The 25,208-nt window shown below is 37.7% G+C and overlaps 1 protein-coding gene and 2 long non-coding RNA genes across 3 annotated transcripts in view; 2 read left to right on the top strand and 1 right to left on the bottom strand.

The window, feature by feature from the left end:
* The window catches only part of LOC107583290 (RWD domain-containing protein 4), an 8,193-nt gene extending 6,699 nt beyond the window's left edge, over nucleotides 1–1,494 (top strand). Inside the window, exon 8 of the mRNA XM_016269470.1 lies at nucleotides 928–1,494. Coding sequence (XP_016124956.1) covers nucleotides 928–960 — 33 coding nt within the window. The 3' untranslated portion in view covers nucleotides 961–1,494. The remainder of the gene's footprint in view (nucleotides 1–927) is intronic.
* A 13,539-nt stretch (nucleotides 1,495–15,033) lies between these two features.
* Nucleotides 15,034–24,101, bottom strand: LOC107583294 (uncharacterized). Its single transcript, XR_001609026.1, has 3 exons — nucleotides 24,090–24,101; nucleotides 16,498–16,503; nucleotides 15,034–15,104 (listed from the first exon to the last, which is right to left on the bottom strand). It is a non-coding gene; the product is annotated as an uncharacterized lncRNA (long non-coding RNA).
* Nucleotides 15,095–24,529, top strand: LOC107583293 (uncharacterized). The gene is made up of 3 exons (XR_001609025.1): nucleotides 15,095–15,198; nucleotides 20,698–20,749; nucleotides 24,393–24,529. It is a non-coding gene; the product is annotated as an uncharacterized lncRNA (long non-coding RNA).
* The last annotated feature ends 679 nt before the right edge of the window (nucleotides 24,530–25,208 follow it).

The raw sequence follows: 25,208 nt of genomic DNA, 5'->3' as shown, positions 1-25,208 counted from the left end.
TTAATTTATCACTTTGAGCAGGAGTCCAGGATTCATCGGGAAAACATTTTTTAAATGCACCTACTAGGAAGAAGAGCAATAAGACGGCATTATAAAATGGAAAAAGTGTGCTCTTTGATTTTGAATGGCGAAGACGTGCTCAACCACAGACATTCACAGGTTCATTTTGAAGTATTAGCAAAACAAGAAAGCTAATGCTTTTCACGGAACTTACGTAATTACCCATTATACATTGTGATATAGCCTGGTTCGTTGGTCCGTTGGATCGGATTGCTTTCTCACTACAACCGAACCGCTCCAGAGTCCGTTTTCAATCCGAGACCACCGTGTTCAAGCGTTTTGGTGCAGATCCGGGCACGAATGTCGTGTTCACATATGACCAAACGAACTCTCACTACAACCGAACCGCTCCAGAGTCCGTTTTCAATCGAGCCGAGACCACCGCGTTCAAGCGTTTTGGTGCAGATCCGGGCACGAATGTCGTGTTCACATATGACCAAACGAACCGAGCTAAGGGGGAAACGAGCCAGGTGTGAAAGCACCCTAAGTATAGGATTCACTTCGGTGCAGTGACTGACTGCCACACATACTCCTCAAAACATTAGATTCATTAATGAATGGAGCCGTGCCAGAGTACAACCTACGCAAGCTAGATAATTCCGCACACAGCTGCAATTCCAGGTTTTCAAACAGAGATGGCAACAAAGAGGCAAAACTTACAGACTGCAGCTTTAAAGAATGTTCATGCTTTTGAAAAAAAGTCTCTTATGCTCACCAAGGATGCATTTGTTTGATTTTGAAAAAAACAATTTTTTCAATGTAATTTATTCCAATTGAATGCATCCATGCTTAAACCCCCAAACCTTTGACCAGTAGTGCATGCTTATAATCTTTTTATGTATTTCTTGTTTTCTTTCTTTTATATAGCTGAGCAAAACTGGAGGAAAAGATGAAGATTAAAGTGATGCTTGAGAAGAAATGATGGATTGAAGTAGCGTCGGATGAATGTATGGATGAAATGTGTCTCTGTGCACTTGTTTTTTTAATGAAAGCTAAACATGAATTCTCTCCGGCCATGATTTCAATTCACCTGGAGCGGCCACAGAGCCGATTTGACAATGAGTGCAAGGAGCTCTGTCTTCACAAAGACACGTGTCCTCAGAGCCACACTAGCGTGTGCTAAATTAGCTGAGCCACGCATGAACATCAAGAAAACTAACACCGATTTAAATGCTTGTATTTTGGGATCTGCTAGAACAGTTGGGCGTGACTTAATAAACCTAACATCAGTGTGATGTTTCATCTAGTGAAATTTCCTTTTGAAAATTGTATCATGGATAGTTAAAAGGTGCAGTGCAGAGAATTGCTGTCAGGGGTTACTGAAATAAAACAAGTATGATTTAGCTGGTCATGTGATCTCAACATGGCAACCCTCATTAGGCCTCCCGCTCAAATTAAAACAGCTAAATATATACTAACCATCTATTTGGGGGTTAAAAAGTGAACTTTCAAGTTTTACTTTGTTATTTGTGAAAAACATTTTATGGGTGTGTGTTTTTAAAGAAATAAAGTGTTTTAAAGCACAGTCCTTTGTAGATTGAACAGTGCCGCTCTTGTTTAATGTGAAAACATTGTGTGTATAAGGGCTTTAAGAAATATGTCAACATAGTGTAATAGGGATCTGGATCAGAAAGGTTCTTAAAGCTCCAAGTTTTGATAGATGGTGTGCTCAAATTTCAATCTTGTGTTTAAAGTTCCTGTCTTTATTACACGTTTAAGGCTATAAAAAAACAGTTTGTACCCAGAAGTGAGACATAACTATAGTATGCATCTATAATATAGTGTAAAATATCTTAAGTTTGAAGCCTGAACACATATCAAGCATCATTACAAACATGAACTACTTTTATTTAAAAAAAATCGTAAGCCAGCCTTGTTTATAAAAAACAGCATATCTAAAACCATGATCTCCTTAGCGAGTGTCAAGACGTTTCACCTTTGTTTTAACCCTATGAAAGTTGCAGTTTGAAACAGACGTTAATAATCGAGAAGTGCAGATTAAATACAGCATTAACATATTAAATTATAAGTTCTGAAAAGAATGAAACAAAAATGGTCTTCCTTTTCCCCCAAAACAAATTCAAAGTCCATAATATTCTGAAGGGTCATTATATTGTTAAGGATTTCTCCATGGCTTTAGCATAGGGTTTCCATCAGGATTCCTGCAGTGATTTCCATTTCTAGCAAAAATAAGTTACATTTTGAAATACGCTTTGGAAATGTTTGTTTGTGAATAGTGTTTGCCACACGAAATCACAACATCTCGCTTCTGAGCACTATTTTGCTGTGTGACTAGAAGGGTTAAGGCTAGATGGTACACAGTTTCGTCTGCTGGGCGTGCGCACATTAATATAGCATAATTTTGGTCACACTAGGGCTAGCCCTGCGTCTCAATGTTCATACTATCCATCCTAAATAGTATGTGAGATTAGAATAGTGTGTCCCAAAGCATAGTATGTTGAAAACAGTATGCCAAAAGTCCCCGGATGGTCTACTATTTCAGGTCGATTTTTGAAGTGTGGATCCGTGCACACTCTAATGGCTAAAATCGCCCACAATCCATATGCGCTTTGGCGAAGGATTCGGTCCAGAACTACAAACACGAATAAAACGCGTTAGAAAAACTACAAACGTGGCGGATGCGCGCGATCGACGGTTAGGTAGAGAGGTTTACAAAAAGGGGTTTGAGGAGTTACAAATAATCTACATTTAACCTGGTAAAAAAAAAAAAAGAAGTATTTATTGTTATCCGTGTTATATTTCACTTGCAACATCAATGTGAACTTTTATAAACATCCATTTGTTCGTTAACTTTTAAATGCATCATTATGCATAAAATATGAGTTCTCGGCATGAAAGACCCGCGACTGGCAGATCAATGTGCTACTTCTTTTCTCTCCAGTACGGTAGGAAGTTAAATCAAATGAAATGTGGAGGATGTTAACTGTGACAAGATGATTGACAGGCCAGTTTACAGTGACAGGGTGCGTGTAACAGGTGCGACAGTTAAAGACGTGATAGTATGGCCCAAAGCTTGCCTACTCTTCTACTACACACTCAAAAGTGTGTACTTTTTCTTCACCAAAGGAGTACATACTGTAAGGGCGTAGTATAAGTAGGCACATTGAGACTTTTTTTATTTATTTATTGCAAGCAATTCAGCGATGACATTAATGAAATACAACTTTGCATACATTACACATAATGTATCAACAATACAAGTAGGCACAGGCACATTGAGACGCAGCATAGGACTAGAAGCTGACGATGTGGGTCTAGACTTTTTCCGGGTTCTCTCTTCCACGGTTTCTTGCTTCTGGTACACATGTAGAAGCGTGCCGCCCCTTGCAGGACTGGAGACGCACCATATGCATATACGGGACGGTTTTTTACAGACGCGTATCTTTACAAACGCTTTTTGTCCTGAGGATTTTTCTGCTTTTGAATCGGAGTCGCACTTGACCGTGTGGTGCAGCGCTGCGAGGTTACGGGGTTACAACTTTAAGAGTGGGATGTTTCTCATAGCAGTGATACGAATGAGGAAACACCAGTAACGTTAGCTGTGAATGTAAGCACAACTCAAAGCTCACGAGTCTCTGGACACTACAGTCCGTGTTCATCCGTGGACGATGGTCGACGGTCACACGGCTGGGCCGATGGGAAATCACTCGCAGTCCAGCACCACCACGCCAAGTAAGTACATACCCGTGCAAGGGCAGACTAATTGATGAAGACCTTCTCCGGCAAAATGACAACCAGGCGTATCATATCAGTATGTTTGTGGCGCACTTGGGTGAATGCAGGGGTTGTGCAAGGTGCGGTTTGTCAATCATAAAGTTATTGGCAGATGACCTGGGACCCATGCATTCCCCGTATGTCGAGGATCAATATTTGGGAATTTGTTAGTCCATGGTGGTGCGAACTGATGCGTTGACTCCTACATTAGCGTTCCCCTGGAACTCTCATCCGTTATAAAGCTCAACATTGCTTAGAAATGGCATTGCTCGGGTTGCTAATTGCTCCGGAGATTTGATTGAGTTCTGTTGAATTGACATCGATGAGACGCATATCACACAAGGAAGTCTTGATGTTGCTTTAGTAAGTTACAGCAGTTCTATGAACGCTATATTTATATAAAGTTGTTATTAATATGGAGTGATTTGCATGTGGCCAGTTAGTACATATGTCTCTTCTTTGCCAGTGAAAATATTTCCAAAAGAAGCCAAAACATCTGAACTTTTTTGTGTTACCAAGCTACACAAACTGAAAAGCTGGACTGGAGCAGAGTATATGAGTGGAGCGGAGCGAGAGAGATTCCTGACTCAAAGCCTTCAGTATCACCCCGCTCTATTTCCACTCCATTATTTTCTTCACTATAAAGCGCCCAACCATTGGCCTTGGTTCCCGGGTTTTTTATTTTAATTTGATTTTTTTCCCCATAAAGATTTTTAAAAATTCCTTGAGAGGCTGCGTTCACACACTACCACCTACCGTCGCCATGTTTCCAGTGGCTGGCAGCCAGTTCGTCTACACTCTAAAAATAAATAAAGTAAATAATAATAATAAAAAAATAACGCGACAGTTTGCGTATGTTTTTCTTCTTCTGAGAACTTCTAATGAAAATATGTTTAACCAACAGCTACATTGAGTTAGAATAATAATTTGTAATGTAAACATTTTTAAAAGTTGATTACTCAAAATAAATAAAGTTGTTCCAAGTATTGGATTTCCTGGAACCAATTAACATCATCTTTTTCAGTTCAAGTCCACAGCTATATTAGCACATGAGCAATGTAACTTATTTAGCATGTATATTTAATGAACAAGTAAGATGTTTCTTGCACTGGCATTAGCAAAATCTTTGCATGTATCCTCAATAGTGTTTCCCTTAATGTGGTCTACTCTTTAGCACAATGTTAACCACAAAAGCGTCAACATTACAGAAACTCTTTCAAATGTCAAACATAACAGCATTAAACGCAGGTCTTTCCCTTCACTAAAAAACACATTAAATAACGCTTAATTTCAACATTTACTCTCCTTGTCCAGTCTGAATTACTGCAACTTAATTTTTGAAGAAGTTCAAGTGATGCTGAAATTTGAGTTTACATTATACACAATATTAAGTTGTAATGATCAATATTATGATGTCAAGATAACTCAACATATTATGTTGGCAACTTTAAAGGGGTCATATGATGCTGCTAAAAATAACATTATTTTGTGTATTGAAATGTTTATGCGGTTTAAAGTAAAAAAAAAACACATTATTTTCCACATACTGTACATTTTTGTGGTAACAGGTCCTCTGAATAATTTTTTTGAATGAAATGATTTATGGATGTTACTCCATGTTGTAGACAACAAATCAGTTTTCTTGCTGCTACAGACATTTTTGGAAGGTAAAAAACAAAAAAGAAATGGAATCAAGAATGGCTGATCACAATGCAAACAGGAGAATCAAGCCTCTCATGTTATAGTCGTCACAATCGCAATAACAACATCCCGGATCAACACTGTTCATGTACCACAGTGTAAGATTAAATTAATTTACATTTAACCAGTTTAATATGGAGAGGCAAAACCTTCGTTTATGTGTTTTTGACCTACACTGTACATGACGTGAGAACAGTTTGATATTTAGGTTTGTACATTAGCTAGTTTTAGCCAGGGATTCCTTGCTGAAGAACATGACATTAACGTTCTGCTTGCCTTGAGCAGATGAAAATGGTAACTTAATGAGAGTATGACAAGCAGAAATTGAACATTTTCGTCTCCATTTGGGATTGGAGTTGAATGCTTGCAGACATTTTGCTCTGTTTTTGTTGGATTTAGAAAATGGAATAAAATAAATTCCATTGCCCATCCTCTCAGGATACCTGGAATCAGTGTTACAAGTACCCCAGGCACATCGTTTCTCTATTTTTGTTGCAAACACCATCAAACCGATGAGAGCTTTGGATCTTCCAGTGATTCTCTATGGCGCTGAAACCTAAAGATGTCTAATTTGTAGGGGAGGGGCTTACCGATAAATCAGATGTGATATTAAAGAGGTCTTTCAGATTATAAAACATGAGTCTCTGTTAATGCACACAGTATCCTAATGCATGTGTTGTCAACGTTGTTCTAACTTGCATTCTGATTGCTGATCTAAATTACACGATACTATATCCAGGAGTGTGGTATGCGGGGGGTTTTTTTCCTTCAGTTTTTTTAAGCCGTTTGGATCAAATACAATAGAAACCATATCAAATTTCTCAGCACGCCTATTTATGACTGGAACGTCACAAGCAGCAGCTGTTGTCTAAAAAGGCAGCATCCCTGGATTATGATGTTACAGATAAACAACAGTCACATGGCTAGAAAGAAGCTCTTTGGATGTCTAATTGGAAACTACCAGTCTGAAATCTGTCTTTCATTTAAACTATATGTCATTTTGCTGTTTGCTCAGATGTCATCGTGTCTTGCGTGCCCTTTTAGTGTTGAGTTCAGCAAGCGGAATGGAAAAGGAGAATTGTTTAGCTGGAATGCCTGCCCACACATTGCACAGATTACTCCTATTTAAACTGAACAACATCCATTTAGTTAACGCTGTCATTTAGTTCCTCTGAGTGAATCAAGTTCATTTTTATGACTGCACTTGTTGTAACCCAAGATAACTGATATTCTCTTTCATTTGGTTGTTAGGCCTGGTTGCCGAAGTGGGCGGTGACTGTACTACGTAGCTAGAAGTGTTTATTGGTCATGTGTCTGTGAGTCACATCAGATCCCTGTCTTGCTAGTTATCCTGTCTGTTCAGAACTGCTCTGGCATCGAGCCAGTTCAGCAAGATGATTGGTCATTTCCTATGTACCCAAACTCACTATAGTATAATCTGTGTAGACTTACTAGACCTTAGTAAAGAGATGGTCATCTCAAGTAATTTTGTAGTGTATAACAACAATGTTCAGTTATTTGAAAATGAAAATGGAATTTAAAGGGCCAGTTCACCCAAAACTGAAAATTGCCATCAATTACTCGCCTCTTATGTTGTTACAAACTTAGAAGACTTTCATTCCTCTTTGAAACACAAATGAAGATGTCGTTAATGACTCCTGAGAGATTTGTCCTTCCACTGAAATTCCACAGAACCTAAACTGTGGTGCTTAAGTTAATCAAGACAATGTAAAAGAAATCCATATGAATCAAAGTTTACACAAGACATTTGCTTTAACATTTTAACTCCGTAAATAAAAAGGCTATCAAATCTTTATCAGTTCATGTTGTTCATAAACGTTGATGTAAACTCACACCATGAACGATAACTTTTTACCATTAACTATATTAGCATCCACACAAACCCACCATAACATTCCATTTATTAAAAGCATGCACTTCAGTAAGGTCAAAGAGGTCTTTCAGATTATAAAACATGAGTCTCTGTTAATGCACACAGTATCCTAATGCATGTGTTGTCAACGTTGTTCTAACTTGCATTCTGATTGCTGATCTAAATTACACGATACTATATCCAGGAGTGTGGTATGCGGGGGGTTTTTTTCCTTCAGTTTTTTTAAGCCGTTTGGATCAAATACAATAGAAACCATATCAAATTTCTCAGCACGCCTATTTATGACTGGAACGTCACAAGCAGCAGCTGTTGTCTAAAAAGGCAGCATCCCTGGATTATGATGTTACAGATAAACAACAGTCACATGGCTAGAAAGAAGCTCTTTGGATGTCTAATTGGAAACTACCAGTCTGAAATCTGTCTTTCATTTAAACTATATGTCATTTTGCTGTTTGCTCAGATGTCATCGTGTCTTGCGTGCCCTTTTAGTGTTGAGTTCAGCAAGCGGAATGGAAAAGGAGAATTGTTTAGCTGGAATGCCTGCCCACACATTGCACAGATTACTCCTATTTAAACTGAACAACATCCATTTAGTTAACGCTGTCATTTAGTTCCTCTGAGTGAATCAAGTTCATTTTTATGACTGCACTTGTTGTAACCCAAGATAACTGATATTCTCTTTCATTTGGTTGTTAGGCCTGGTTGCCGAAGTGGGCGGTGACTGTACTACGTAGCTAGAAGTGTTTATTGGTCATGTGTCTGTGAGTCACATCAGATCCCTGTCTTGCTAGTTATCCTGTCTGTTCAGAACTGCTCTGGCATCGAGCCAGTTCAGCAAGATGATTGGTCATTTCCTATGTACCCAAACTCACTATAGTATAATCTGTGTAGACTTACTAGACCTTAGTAAAGAGATGGTCATCTCAAGTAATTTTGTAGTGTATAACAACAATGTTCAGTTATTTGAAAATGAAAATGGAATTTAAAGGGCCAGTTCACCCAAAACTGAAAATTGCCATCAATTACTCGCCTCTTATGTTGTTACAAACTTAGAAGACTTTCATTCCTCTTTGAAACACAAATGAAGATGTCGTTAATGACTCCTGAGAGATTTGTCCTTCCACTGAAATTCCACAGAACCTAAACTGTGGTGCTTAAGTTAATCAAGACAATGTAAAAGAAATCCATATGAATCAAAGTTTACACAAGACATTTGCTTTAACATTTTAACTCCGTAAATAAAAAGGCTATCAAATCTTTATCATTTATTATGTTGTTCATAAACGTTGATGTAAACTCACACCATGAACGATAACTTTTTACCATTAACTATATTAGCATCCACACAAACCCACCATAACATTCCATTTATTAAAAGCATGCACTTCAGTAAGGTCTAGCGCTTTAAATGCTCAAGCTCTTTATAGTTGGGTGTATTATAATTGGCTGTTAATGTATTATCATTCTTCAACAGGAAAATTTAGTTCTGAAAGCAATTCCAACAATATCTTTCCTTTGTATCGTTCCTGTTAAAAAACAGGGCCTGCTGTGGAGAAAATGTGCTCTCTGGCACAGGGAGACACATTTGAGTCTGATAAGGAACTGAGGTTCTCCTAGTGCTTTGCATTTTATTTTTATTTTTAACATAGATCATCATCCGTTTTGGGTTGCGTAACTAATAAGAACCGAACGTACCGATTAGAATCAAAATATTGCCACACTTGTGCCTAAAAGCACACTTCTCATCGCCTATGGATATGAGAAGTATCCATAGCTCCGCCCAGTCTATTCAGTTGTAATGGTGGAATTCAGATTATATTTTCTTGACGCCTTCATAAGACAAAGGCTCAAACCATTTAGTCGATTACTAGTGTACATCCCTTAGTACACTGTGTTCTGGGCTTTTGTGTTTTGTAAATTGTGTTCAGCATTTGTGTTCTGTAAATACAGCAAGTCAAATCATCAGTGCATGTGATATGAAGACATGCAGTAACAGGCATCACAATTGGCTCTTTGTTTGCTCTGCATGTGTGCTTGGTGCATAACTTGTTGGGGGTCAGACTTCAGTACCAGAGCCCAGAGATTGAGTAGGAATGCCTAATATACAGGTTGTTCACAGACTGGATAACCCTTTGACCTCTTGTGTTGTCAAGACATGTTTAAACAAAGAGTTCTCCATATGATGTTCGATTTTACAGATAAGAGATTGTTGGGTGAAAGACACGTGAGGTGTGTGGATTGATTTTGTTTTTTGCGTTTATGAATTTATAAAGGGAAAGACAGAGAAAACCTGTTCAGGGAATTGTTTTGAGAAGGTAAATTAATTTTGAGTGGGATCAATGAAGACATTTCAGCCTTTCACTACTGGTACTCCGCTCAAAAACTTCTGAGAGAGAAAGAAACAATTTTCCCCAGACACTGTCTACATCTTTGCTAGTTTCTGTAGCTGATGTGATCTTTTGTGACAGGAATTCTGGGAAGAAATTGGATATGATGCTAATGTGATGGTGGTAGCCAGAGTGTTTATATACTGTATGATTGCTAGGGTGTTCTGTGTGTTTTTTCCACATGGTTTCATATAGGGCTGCACGATTAATTAAATTAAATCGCGATTAGGCAGAAGCTGCGATTGTCGTGCGTATCTTTCAGTAAAGCACGGTTCTGTGATCAGCAGTAAATCTCCATCCGAAGGCCAGAGGGCACTCTTGCACTGAAACTCCAAATACACCTCGTAGAAGAAACCTAGGAAATCCCTATAGCGATTGCGGAATAAACAGAAGATTTAACTGCTTTCAATAATTCAACGTGACTAATAAACACACTACTATGACAATATATGGTTTATCTGAATTTGTCTTATTATAATTTTTATTATAATAAAGTATATAATAATTCAATGCTAATCAACATAGCCTTTATCACTGCATAGAATACTATGAAATATGTTGTGCGTCTTATTCTGTGTAAGAAGCCACATCATCTCACAGAAGGATTTATTTCAAACACTTGACTGACGTTATGAAGTGAGTTTGGAGTAAAAACGTTATTAAATGTGGTATTTTTACGTGCTTTAGGATGGAGCAGCATTTACTACACAGAGCCGTAGTTCACTGACAAGCTACGCAAACAGCTTTCATAATCGCAGAACGATTTCTTCGATTTCATAATCACGTGATTAAATCGTCTGCGATTATAAACGCGATTTTGCGTAGCTTGTCAGTGAATTATGGCTTTGTGTAGTAAACGCTGCTCCATCTGAAAGCACGTGCTGGAGATTTACTACTAATCACAGAATCGGCTTTACTGACAAGATGCGCATGAAAATCGCATTCGATTAATCGTGCAGCCCTAGTAATTTTGTGATATTTTATTTAAGAACCCTGGAGAAACATGTAAATGCCTTGGTACATGGAAATGATTTCGTATTGTGGAATATATCAAAGTACCATGCTTTTACTGATGTAGTACATAAAGGGTTAAGAGTAAAAGATATAGGGAGTGATGAAATTGGAGAGTGTGACTGTACAGTGGAAATTTACAGGGATTACTGCGTTCCCTGAGTCATTCACTGCAGGGTGCCATGCCAGTGTCTGTCTTCCGAGGTCATTCTTTCCCTCCGTAGCCCTAGCTTTCACTCAGTCTTGCCCTTTCTGTCATTCTCTATGTATCTGACTGACTAAACACTTGGCCTGTCTCATTTTGAGCTATGTAATACGTTTCTCTGTCTGTGCAGACTAGGCATGGGCCGGTATGCGATTTTGACGGTATGATAACCTTAAGCAAAAATATCACAGTATAACGGTATTGTCGTTACAGCTCTAAAATGTGTTATTTTTAAATGACTGGGTAAAAAAAAAAGTTTTTTGCTGAACACAATATATTTTGTTTTGAGCAACACAGAATATTAGGATTGTTTATTTTTTCTTTGATTTGTTTCCTAAAAAGAAGAAAAATAAAGACTGACATCTTTATTTAACCTAAATCTGTAATTACGGTTATTTAATTTTAGTTATATAATTCATATACATAATTTTATTTAATAATAACCCAATTTGAAGCAAAAACAGAATGTTCTGACTAGCTTTGTGAAATTATACTACATGCCTGAATGAAGCAAACAGCAGGAGCTCTGAATGAGTTGCAGATTCACTCTCTGACAGCAGGAGGCGCTTCTGGAACACCAGATACGGCGTTTCCTTGGTCAGTCAGTTCCCCTCAGAAACACATTCATATAAACCCCCAAATCAATATTGAGGATTTTCTTCCAATAGTTTGTGCATCATGAACAGTGAGTGATCTGCCTGCTACAGTATTTTTCTCTGTGCGTCTGTCTTCAGCGTCTCTGGCCTCTGTTAACAGGCATTTACAGACTTCATATTTTCACATAAATTACATTTTGGAAAACAATTGCATTGGAACGCAGTTTGTGCAAGTCCAGAACAGAGACAGCCGGCTGCCGATCGTGTAAGTTCCAGGGGCAGCTCCTTAAGTTCGGCCATCCTACACCCACGTGACTGACCGCTCGCTCGCACCATCAGGAGGAGGGTCGGGGTACTCTCTACACTGCACTCAACCTGAGGGATTCCTACACTTTCAGTCTTTGAGGAGACATGAAAAACAGCGCATACCGCAGGAACGGTATAACGGAAATTATTAGCGGTTTTGAAACCGTGAAATTTTCAAATCGCGGTATACCTTGAAACTGGTAATCGGCCCATGCCTAGTGCAGACACTAGTTCTCAGCACTAATTGAATAAGCACTGCTAACTCTGCTTTTAGCCCTCTTCTGTGGCTAAAGTTTCAAAGTATATTAACTCAATGAAGTTATGAGTTCATCTAAAGATATATCAACTAAATTGTCGATTAGTAAGGTCAGCAAGTTCATCTAGGTTTTTAGCAGTGGTGCATAACATTTACTTAAACATTCCAGTAACTTGACAAACTCCGTTGTCTTCCTTGTTCCTTGTTATCAAATGGATTTTCCATTTTGTAACAACTGTAAAAATGCAGTTCATTTTCTCTAGGAGAATTGATTTTTAACAATAACTTAATAATAAATAAACCTATAAAGACAAACCTTTCGTGAACTACAAGGTTGTTAATTGGTGGTATCTGCTTTTAAGATCTAATCCTGCATTATTTGAACACTTTAAAAAAATAAAAATAATTGTTTAACAGTGTTCTGGCCTGATTGTACAAGACTCTGTCCCCCCTTTTGTAGGCGTCCTCTTTGGCCTGACGAAGATGACGAAGTTTTGCTGTAAACCATGGCTTATCATTGTTGAATGTTAAATGAGTCCTGGTAGGGATGCACATGTCTTCACAGAAACTGATATATGATGTTACAGATTCCGTGAGCTCGTCCAGATCGTTGGTGGCTGCTTCAAAAACACTCCAATCAGTGCAGTCGAAACAGGCTTGCAATGCCTGCTCTGTTTCGTTGGTCCACCGCTTTACAGACTTTACTACAGGTTTAGCAGATTTAAGTTTATGCCTGTAGGTCGGTATAAGATGAACCAGGCAGTGGTCAGAGAGTCCTACAGCTGCTCTGGGGACCGAGCGATATGCATCCTTTATCGTGGAGTAACAATGGTCCAGTATATTACTGTCTCTGGTGGGACATGTAACATGCTGTCTGTATTTTGGCAGTTCACGGGAAAGATTTGCTTTATTAAAGTCCCCGAAAATGATTAAAACTAATGGTTTGTATATGGAAATGGTCTAAAAAATGTGTGGTGTATAATTAATTTAGTGGAATAAAATGAAAATAAAGACTTAAGAAGTAAATATTTTAAAACCACTTTCCTCTTAGCAATCAGTTGAAGGACCACCGAAGGTTAAAAGTGGATGTGTGACCTCATTCCAGGGTGTTTCAAGTGCTTGTGGGATAGCGCATTTAAGCTGAGATTTATATTCAGCCCACTTGGAAGCAGTTTTGTTTTTCCTGTTTTCAGACATTCTTTAGGAAGAGAGGTGAAGAAATGTCAGAAATGTAGAAAAGTCTCTTCTAACATACTATCATGCTTGTCTTATTTAATCTCATTAAAGCTGCTCATCTTCTCGTTATTTTGACATGTCTGTGATTGTATCTTGAGTATTTACATAATCAGTTTTAGTGTCATCATTTTTAGATTGGAGGACAGACAATACATTATACTCCACTGATGAGTCGTGTTTCTTCATCTCTCCTATCAGCATCTTGGGGAGGTTTTGGGAGTTGGCTCTAGCATATATGGCCCTGCCAAAGACACTCGAAAGATCAAAGATCACGTATGCTAAAGAATAAAGTTACAGTTTTATCAGCTATAGGAAGAGAAATTTAACTTGACACACCTTGTGGTTAAGAACTGGCCTGGCCACAGTAGTGCAAATTGTATTGTTCTCAGTGTTCGCCTTGCTTGCGCATTATTGTTTGTAACCATTTTTGTCTTTGCGTCATTTAAAACTGTATATTTGTTTTTAGGTGTACTGCTGCTATGGTTGTGTCTAGGAGCGTTTTAGCTCCAGGAAACTATCTCTCTCTTCTTAGCATCTTATCACCCTCATTTAAGCTAAATAAAAAATTATATTATATTATTATTTTTAATGTATTTATTTTCAAATGCAAGTCTATATGTTAGTTTGTATGCTTTTCTAGGATTGTTCACGTGGCATTGTCTGAATTCTAGGAAACTTAAGTGTGTGTGTGGACTTGTTTAACCTGGCACAACCCTACCTCTCTTTCTTTCTTCCCCTCAATATTCATATGCATTTATTTATACAGGGCCATCTGCCTGAGCAGTGTTATTTTGGTATTATTCTGTTTTCTTATAATATTTATTACTACTTTGATTTAATTGTAGTTTTGGTCATTTAATCTGCTTTTGTCATTTTTCATTTTTTTTTATTATTTCTGCATAGCTTTATTTCAGTTTTAATTTGAGTAATCTAGTACTTCAGCTTAAGCTTATTTTATTTTAGATGTAGTTAACAATAACAACACAGTCATTTGCTGTAAATATTAGTAATCTCTGGTTTATTGTTGGTAAACCTAGACTGTAGGCATTTTGACATTGTGTATGGAAATGATTTAGTTGTAGATTAATACATGCAATAAATAAACGAACAAACTAACTAAAAAAAATTAAATAAATAGCAGTCATAAATTTTATGACTCCAGACCTACAGTCTGATCCCCAGCTGTGACAGCAAATTCAACACAGGAAGTCTGTCCTTTCCAGCAGGGGTCCATGGCTTCAGGAAGGACATGGGTGGTGTGTGTGTTTTCTGTAAGCGGCCCCCTCTGAGCTAAAGATTTTCAGAAATTCCCTTCCATCTCCAGATGCCTTTATGAGACTTTTCACTGAGGCCAACAGACCATATTTATTGTTAGTATTGTAAATTTGAGTGTTTTCTGCTATCATAAGCAAGTCCTTTTAGTACAACTGTGTCAGCAAATATAGCATTTCATACCACCTGCGTATTGAGTGTCATAAAGTGACAAACACTAATAACCGTGATGACAGTTTGATACAAAGGCTGTTTTGTCTCAAAAAACAGCACACCTGCACACTTTTCTGGATGTTTTGTGCTTTGGTTCTGTTTGTATAACACAACACTAAAGAGTGTTTTTTTTATTATTATTTTTTTTTTATAAAACCGATGTCACTTTCAATTCCATTTTCACTTAATTTAGTTTTTATAACAAAGGCAAGTTAACCAATATTCAATAGCTCTCTTTCTCTCTCTGTCAGATCTGAACGACACCTTCAGTGAAGGCAACAATGACACGGTGGGCCAAATTGTTCACTACATCATGAAAAATGAAGGTAAGCTCAATGATTTTGTTGATTAAAAATTAGTTTAGACATCACTAGATTACGTACTTATTACACATAAAGGGATAGTTCACCCAAAAATGGAAATTCTGTCATTAATTACCCTCATGTCGTTCCAAACCTGTAAGACCTTCGTTCATCTTCGAAACACAAATTAAGATATTTTTGATTAATTTTGAGAGCTCTCTGACTCTCCCATAGACAGCAAGGATCCTAACACGATCAAGGCTCAGAAATGTAGCAAGGAGATTGTTAAAATAATCCATGTGACATCAGTGGGTTAACTAATATTATGAAGCTACGAGAATACTTTTTGTGCGCAAAGAAAACAAAAATAACGACTTTATTCAACAATTCGTCTCCTCCGCTCCCTAGCACCATTTTGGTGAGTATCACAAACTAGGGCTGTCAAAAAAAATGTGAATTTCGAATATTCGTCATGGTTGCCTTATTTCAAGCGTTTAATCAGAGTTTAAACCCCAATCAGAGTTTTTTTTCTTAAATCAATGCATTATCTGCCTAGTGGTTTACTTAATCTTCCTAACCTGGAAACTATGTGCATAGTAGGGCTGTCAAAAAAAATGTGAATTTCGAATATTCGTCGAATTTAAAATAAAGATCCAAATTCGAATGCAAAAATGTTGCTTTCGAATTTTAGGTGTGCGTTAAGGAGGCAGCCTTAACATGCGATGACGATATAAGTGTTGTTATGTCCCAGATGTAAGGGTCTAGGTTAAGGGGGTAACAGAGAAAAGTAAACATAAATTTGGTTGGGGTGAGTGAGTACCAGTCCCCTGCCCAGCACAACAGACATGTTAAGTTCCAAAATCAAGTATTGTATTTACAAAATTTCCAAATGACAAAGTAAAATAGGAAGCAAAATAGACTTCAGGTGGGGGAAAGGCCAAAACAACAAACAAAAGGACCCTCTAAACTAGTTAAGGAGTAAAACGGTCTAAACTGACAAAACAAAAGAAAATTAACAACAGAAATGTACGCTAACTCCCTAACTAAGCAAAAACAAGAGAAAAATATTCACAAATAAAATAGCACCACCTCCCTACGACTTCCAACACAGAGAGACACGTAGCGCAACAACAACGCTAATTACCTTTCGGAAGGCTACAATAAGCCATAACCCGAGTAAGTTTTACACCGTATCAATCTCTGACAAAACTTCAAGAGCAACACAAGGCAGGCGAGAAGCACAGCACTCTGGAAGTCGAGCTTTGAACAGCTTTTGAGCTTGCAGCCTCTGCACAGTAACGAACGGCAGGTGCGAGTGATCACCTTCCTCTCCTCCACACCTGGTTGAGCAGCAGTAACACATGGAGAGACAGAGAAAGAGCACACAGCACTACGTAGCAACCAACAATATTGTATAAATAAGCACAGAACGTAACAGTGTCGTTGCGTTATAATGTTTTTGTTAGCCTATTCAGTTAAAAGCCACTAGATGCGGCGCTGCTGCGTTGTTCATTACAAATATTGCGGGAAAAGAGAACATCAATGCGGAGAAGATCTTGTTTACGTCAAACTGAAACTAAAGCCGGGCTCACACTGTGATTTTTTTAAAAGTCCTTTAGGATTGTACTTGTCAGACTGTACGAACATGATGATCATGTCACACTGTGGGATCTCAGTTGTCATTAATGTCAGACTGTACGACAGTCAAGGCGTGTTAAAAACGGGTGCGTGCAAAAAAACTTGTCCCGAGTTTTACCTTATCAACCTATACATGTTCAGTGACTGCGCTGTAAGCATTCATTTGACATCTCCGTGTCATCCGTGTCAACTGTCTGTTAATTCTAAGAATGTTAATTTCCTGGTTAAGGAAAATAACTTTCTTACTGTACAATACTACTCAGAGCATGTAGCATAAATCTGCAGGATTAGGGACTCCCGTTATGAGCAAACAATGAACAACCTCAAGTGTGATACAAGTAAGACTTTAACTACAAAAACACTTAAACTAGTCTAACATACACATACACATACACACACACACACACACACACGCATACAGTTGGTATAGGAAAACGGTTAAAGCTTAGGCAGTAAAAAGAAGAGAAATGAAAACATGAAGCTATGGTACCATTTGATATTCAGCAGATCTACAGCCTGAAGGAAACATCAGTTTCTTAGTTCAAACACACCTTTTGTAAAAAGGTGCAAATGATACTTAATGTCTCAATTAATAAGACTAAGTTTGATACTTGTACATCTTGTCTGTCTGAAAGAGAGTCCTGATGCAATCTGAAGGCTCAAGCTGATCTTTGCTGAAGTTGGTTGATGAAAAAGAACCAGTTTGAGTCAGATGATCTTGGTGAATGGAAAGTCGAGGCCGAAGCCTGGCGCGAACTTAGGGTGTCCTTAGGAGCGTTCTAGCTCACATCCTCATCTTCTCAGAATCTAACAGGACCGCAGCCTGAAGGCGGGTCACTGATGTGAGGCTTTTAAGGTCTGACAAGATTCACACCTCTCAGGATGAGCTTGTCCAATGAGAAATGCTGAAATTCCAAGCGGGAGGTTGGAAATACTGGGGAGTTTTATGACCCTTTGTGTGAGAGCATGGTAATTTGCATGTGGAACTTGAATCAAAATTACTAAAGATTCTTAGAACACTAATATATTGCCTATGTATCAACATATAATATACACCTTCGTTTAGATCATCAGAAGACGAATTCATAGATACTATACATGGTAGGATTACATATAGGTAAGATGACATGAAGTGTGGTTCTATCATAAGCCTGCATAAAACAGTATACAATATAAAAGACAATATATAATGGTATACACAATGTCCTGAGGAGATGTGTTTTCATTCACAGAAAGGTTTTTCTATTAATTAATTAAAGAAGAGTCCATTTTTATGGGCATTGTGTCTTTCCTAAGGGTAAATTAATTGTGAGTTTCTCTGCCCACATTCCTTTGGGCAATAAAACCAGTGATATCAGCATTGGTTGCCATGGAACCAGAGGCCTGTTCTGCCTTTCTGAGGTGTTAGATGCATTTCGGGGGAAGGGTCCATAGACCCTCGTAATTGGCCCTTTGGTTAGGTAAGGGGGTGTTATATATTATTTGTTAAATATAACAAAAAGTTGTGTGTCTGATTGGTCCAAATGCTACATATTTTAAATTCGAATATAATTCGAATTTTGATATTTAAGTAAAAAATTCAAATTTAGTTTTTCAGCCATTTTGACGCTTTGATCTGAACGTAAACAACGTATCCGCGTACATACGTTACAGGTCATATGAGCAGTTTGACACACCCTCCAGGACGTAAGCCTCTCAGAACTGATTACATGTCTTTGTGAGTTTTTTATTTACTGAGGGAAATATGAGGTGTGGTAAGCAATCAGTCACATTGTTTGTAATGCAGAATTGATTGTGACGGAGCATGAACAATCCTTAGCTGACCTCAGAGCAGTGAATCATCATGAGGTCACACCAGACAACATGTTCTCCTATTAGTTACAGAGTGTCCCCAGGTTTATTCAAACGTATTCAGCTGCTTTGAGTGACCACAGAATCTACCTAAAGTGCATCAGGAGCGTTTCTAGCCTCCTTTCAAAAAGTGTCCCATATTTGCATCTTTATTGCATATGCGGCTGCTTAATCGCGGTCACGTGAACGATAGACAACATTTGTGAGTTTTGGATTGTAGGTACTGTAAATATCAGTGTGAGAAACTGCTGCAAACAATTAAGTGAGTAAACTGTCTGAATAATTTAACCTGAATCGCAAAATATTTCAGACCTTTTTTCGAACCCATTTGAGTGATTGGATCAGTACTAATTCATCTAGTCACTGGTTCTGATTCTAAACTGCTGATAGAAACACAAAACATGACTGCACAGCGGTTTCACTGGGTACCTTAGGAAAAAAAGGTCTATTGATGTCCCTAACCTACTCTTAGAAATAAACAAAATGTTTGATCAGTTTTGAAAAATTAAAAGAGAAAGAAATCAATTCTTTAAAAATTAATTTTCTCAATATTAATCAAAAATCATCTTGATTTCTTGTTGGCACCTGTAGATGCTGTAAAGTCCATCCGTAACATTGCATCTTATCAACGTTAAAGTTTACAAGAAGTTCAGTTGTACGCGAAATTGGCGGCAAAAATGATACGAATATTGAGGAAATTATGGCAGAAGGAAGATTTGGTTTTCAAGCTAAAGTAAAGTAAAAGACCACTTCTTAAACCAGAGAAGATGAACATGTTGGTATTCTTGTGAGAAGAAAAAAAAAGTCACCGGCAGCCAGTTTAAATTTGCTTCTCTTTTTGTTTTCATTTTGAAAAGCTTATCTTTGCTGTTTATCTCACGTCACGCTATTTCTTTATCATTATAATTTTTTTAATTTGATTCCTCAGTGTTTGCTAAACATTTTGTAATTTATTAAAGCAATAAGCCCCAAAGAGCCATGGTTTACAGTGAATTTATAACAGCTATTGGACGTTGTTAGGCACGACCCTTTGCTGTTATAAATTCATTGTAAACCATGACTTCACGGGGCTTATTGCTTTTATAAAATGGTTATTCCATATATGTAGTAAGGTTTCACAAAATAAAACGTTATGTAAACTGTAGCCTACTGTTTTATTGTTGTTGTGCTTTTTAATTAAGAATAACAATGAATCCATCTTTTGTTTTAGTCTTTAAAAGTGAAAGGTGTATAGATATAAGCAAAACAGACAATTATCTTTTCTTCTAAAGGTGACACCAAGATCGCGAATTGGAAAGTGAAAGCGCATGATCGCTTATAACACAGCACAAGAGAAATTCCCATTTACCAAATTTGAATAACAAATTATGATGATCTCCATGGTGACAACATCTGATCAACAGCATTTTAAACTGTTTCTTCCCCATAAGTATGACACGAGCGGTAAACAGGAAGTGATACTACTGCTTCTTATGTCTTATACATTTGTGTGGCAGCTTTCATGTTGCACCATGTCCACTGCTTGGTCATTGTGCATGACTACCAACACATTACCGTTTCAGAAACAGGCGTATTTCTGCATATCTATTGGATGCGTTTAATCAATAAGTGGTTTAAGTTATCTAGCAGTCAACTTCTTAAAATGGATAAGATGTTCTTGTGTAAACGGAAGGAACTAAAAGTTTAGTGCTAGTCACTTTCATTGCCAGTGGTTGCACAATTCATGTGCCACTGTGTGAAAATATTAACATTTTAAAGTTGGCTGCCTTTTTGAAGGCATTTCAAATTGAAAATACCCTGATGCCATTGCACAATGAAACTAAATGGTGGCCTGAAACTGCCCTCTGTCCACTGCAACTGTGAGTATGTGCTGCAGTAGTAGTTGCATCAGAAGGCAGTCAGCTGCTTTCATTAGGCAGAAGACTAAACGGTTTGCTTAATGGTTTTGCATCTGAGGCTGCAGACTCTTCTCTGTGCTAATATAAGAAGTCATTTAATGAACTCTCTCTTTCTTTCTTTCTTTTTTTCCACCAGCCAACTCCGATGCACTCAAAGCCATGGTTCAGGACAGTATAGAATCGGAGGGGTAAGACCTTGTATATATCTTTCCTGAATTTTGTTTTCTTTTGTGCTGTCTGTAATCTGATGTCCTGAGCCGGCATATAAAAAAAAAAAAACACGTAACAAATTCATTATTTAAATGCACTATTATGTTGGTAATTCAATAGGAATTCAGAACAAAAAGCTAAGTAGAAGTATTTTCACTAGCGGCCTATTGGGTCCTCACTTAAAAATAAAGATATAAATGCTATATATATATCATATAAAGATATTTTCTCACTTTTCCTCACTTTATATAAAGACATTTTTAAAAACACATTAGCATTCTTATAAAACAAACATGAATGTTTCAGTAGACATTAATGGTTTGTTAGCTTATTAAAACTCAGTAGGTGTTTTGTGAATCAGTGCCCCATCCCTTTCACAAGATGGCGCTGTCACTTCTCAAATAACGGCAGCAGCACAAGAGGGCAGAGTAGTAGCAGCATTGAGGCATAAAGGTAGTTCTGTCTGTCTCATATGACACATCGTGGGGGAAATCACCATGAAGCACAAAAGCATCAATCACTGACACTGCTGCAAGCCAGAATTAGATCCAGGAAGACTTTCAAAACCGCATATACAGAGAAGTCATGGAATATGAGTCTGGGTGGAGCATTGGTCTCACCTTATAAGTTATATATAAATGTTGCTGTATGTTATCAGCATCATGACATCAGTTTATAGAAGGTGAGCGTTAATTATCTGGTGCTAAAAATATATGCTATGACATCAAGATTAAGATCCTTTTGAATCTTTTCAAGGGATCTTCACTTTTTTTGAACTCATTGCTCATATACTATATATCAGCTGTTCATTTCAAAATACTTGAGTGAATGTTTCTTCATCCTGAAATGTTATATTTTAACTCCGTTTTATTCATCTTATGCAATTCACAGTCTTCCACATCAGTCACTAGATTAAAAGAATTCTTCTGTCATTTACTCACTCTTGTCATTCCAAACTTGTGTGTTTTTATTTCTGCAGTGGAACAAAAAGGAGATAAATGTAATGGTTGCTTTCAAGCTTCACTAGAATTCAAAAGGACCATAAAACTATCTTAAAAGGGTTTTAAATGTGTATTTTAAAACTTCTGAACTGTTACAGCTGTTAATATAATCCGATAATCTTCCCCTCCAGTGACTAAAGAAAACTGTTGGGACCCGTTCAAGAGAGAGAACCTGAATGAATTGTTTTAGTTTAACCAATTCACTGAATATTTATTTTATTTATTTAAAGGGATCATGACATGGATTTTATTTGAATTATTTTAATGTTCCTTGAGGTTTACTTATAATGTTAATAAAGTTTTTTTTTTTGCACAAAAAAAACAAATAAATATGTGGAAAAATGATTATTTTCAACCCCCGTTCAAACCCTCTCTCTGAAACGAACTGTTTTAAGAGGCGGGTCCTTTAAGGCTTGTCAGGAATCAGCCACTGTTATGATTGGCTAATGTCATTGTATAGGAAACACTGTCAGTGCCTCCTCGCTATTGTGAGTCATTTCCAGACAAAGCATTATGAAATCATTTACTTAGGGTTTGTGATGCAGCTGCAGTCAGATCTAGTTTCGCTTCATCTTTCAACAAATGTTTCTTTGTGAACTCTCCATGACACTGTGCCTCATTTACAAAACAAAACACTCCGGACAGTCCTCTGACACGATCCAGGATACCTTTAAAATAAACTATCCACTTGTTACTTACGCAGGGAACCTTCTGATATCTGTACAAAGACGCGAAAGAGCTCTTTAAATGCATTAAAGCAAACATTCTTTCGCTCCATTTGTCCTATTAACGACAGACTCAAGTGTGTGGATTATATCCGAAAGCAAACACGCATCTGTATACTGTATCCAGTGTAGAAAAAATAGCGGCAGTGATCGTAATTTTTATTTGCTTTTGACGCAACAGTCGCATTCAGCATAATCAGGTGTCAAGCCGCTAAGTGGCTGCATGCCAGTGGGCGGGGCTTATGTCAATGTGTTGCTCTGGTGGCGGTGTTTATGCAAACGACTGCGACTGGATGACATCACCTTGCACCTTGGATCCAAGATAAGCCATTTTTTGAGGGATATTACATACAATGTCCTCATCATCAATAAAAAACATTTAAGTTATGAAACTTGCAGGATGTATTAAGCATACAAAGACCTCTTCTGTATCGAAAGATTAAGGGAAATTTCGGTTTCTCATGTCATGTCGTGACATGTCATGCCCTTTAAACCTTCTTGAGGCTTGAATCACAATCTTGAATCAACCATTGTTATTACATGGAAAATCTCAACCAGCAAATTCTACAAAATGTCTCACTTTTTTGTACCATGGAAAAAAGACAAAGTCATATGGGTTTGGCACAACAAGAATGTGAGTAAACGGTTACAGAATTCTAATTTTGGGGAATTCCTTTAATCCTTCCTTTTCCCCAGATGTCCTCTGATGTTGTGTGTGCGTGGTGTATGTTTTTCAGTTGGTCTGAGCATTCATGTGAATAACAGATTTGGGTTGAACAATGAGGTCACTCTGCTTGACACACCGTATAAGCAGCAGAGTGAATTTGATTCCTACTGTCTTTAACACAAGACTGAGACCAACATAGAGAGACTGAAAAGAAGAGTATAGGGAAGGTGAAAGGTTTAGAGCAATCAGATGCTGTGACGAAAGGAGCTCTGGATTGAGTGATTAGGAACTCAAGGTGTGGAGAGGAAAATTAGGAGTGGTGCTCAGAATGAAGGGTGATTGGGTATTTTGCAGAGGAGATGTTGTGCTGTCCATTCTCTAGACACTTACTGAGCGCACAGGGCATCCATGGGGAGATGAGTCTGGGGTGAAGCTCATGAATGGAGGGGTGGAGTTTGCAATTTATGTCAGTGTACGTGCTTGCAAAATTTATTTTGTCAGAATACTTAGCTATTTATAAAAGATCGAAAGTGGAGAAAGATGCATTTTGCAGCTAGCAGTGTTGAAAAAGCTACTCTATCCAGACCAGCAGATCGCTGTATCTGCTTAAGATCAACACATTCATTGAAAAGAACCGACTCAAAATAATGAATCTTTTGCCAGTTGGGCATTTCATTTCATATTCTAAGCATGGATATGTAGCGTTTTGTGTCACTACACTGCTACTTAAAAAAATAGCTTGCTACTGAAAAAGCTACACTATGTTAAAAGTAGCCTTGCTACTGTCAAGATACTGAACATTTTTGGTCCACTAGTGAAGTGTAGTTAACTTAACACTGGCAGCTAGAAGGTGTAGTTATGACATCTACCAGCAGGAGCTAATGAGACCTTGGCAGCCTGTAGAACCTTGCTTTGAAGTGACAACTTTTTAATTCAATGTTTATACAGTAAATGATCAAACTAACTGATTTCATATTTGAGCTCCATTGCAAAACACAATGAATACACTTCTTGTGTAGTGTGTGTGTTTGCATGCGTGTCCCTTGCTCCTTTATGTTCCTCATAGTCCCTCTTGCAGGTGGCAATTGAAGTATCTCTGTCCTGCTCTTCCTCTGCTTCTCAAGTCAGGCACACGTGCATATGCACACAGAGCAGAACAACATCCCGCGCAGTGTAATGAAGACAGATAAGAAAAGACCGCTGCATTTCCCCCTTTATTTTTTTTTAGTTGGCAGAGTGGAAGGACAAAATAAATAGAGGGAGAAGGTGAGAGGAGAAGACAGATAAAGCAGCCGGGGAGAGAGTTGGTCTGTCTTTTAAAGTAACTGCTCCAATTGTGCTGTATTTCAGCTCAAATATAGTACCTGTGAAAGGTGAAGCTTTTTTTCCAGTTTTTCTTTTTTCAGTGATTTGGTGTTCAAGTTTTGATCTATTCACTTAAATAGACATATTCACATAATTAACATACTAATTGTGATGCTGCTTACTTAAGTTTTAAAAAGATGTTATAAAAATATATCACGATATTAATACATTCATTCTAAAGAGTCACAACACAAGGATTAGGTTAAATGGTTAGTTCACCAAAAAAAGAAAATTCTGTCATTAGTCACTCACCCTCATGTTGTACCAAACACGTAAAACCTTTGTTTATTTTCGGAGCACAAATTAAGATTTTTGATTAAATCCAAGAGCTTTTTGACCCTCCATAGACAGCAATGCAATTACCACGTTCAAGGCCCTGACAATTTCTTGTCTTCCGTGTCAGTCTTTGACGTGCGTTCACGAGAGTACCACGACATATGCCTGTGGTGCTGCTGACGCAGGAGCCAGTGTTCTGACGTACAACCCAAATGCGCTGCTCCTCATTTACAAGCAGAGGATGACATGCTGTACATAAAACAGTCATTCTGAACGTGTAAAGATTTATTCTGTTTTTTGTTTTTTTGCCCAGCCTTACTTATTCGAACCAGAATATTCAGATGATTAACTAAGAGATGGATGTTCTGCATCAGAACACCAGCTCCTGCATCAGCAGCACAAC

Source organism: Sinocyclocheilus grahami, unplaced genomic scaffold (assembly GCF_001515645.1).
Source record: "Sinocyclocheilus grahami isolate Dianchi unplaced genomic scaffold, SAMN03320097.WGS_v1.1 scaffold52.1, whole genome shotgun sequence".
Lineage (NCBI taxonomy): Eukaryota > Metazoa > Chordata > Actinopteri > Cypriniformes > Cyprinidae > Sinocyclocheilus > Sinocyclocheilus grahami.
The sequence above is the reverse complement of the archived record's forward strand: the minus strand, read 5'-3'. Positions and strand labels throughout refer to the sequence as shown.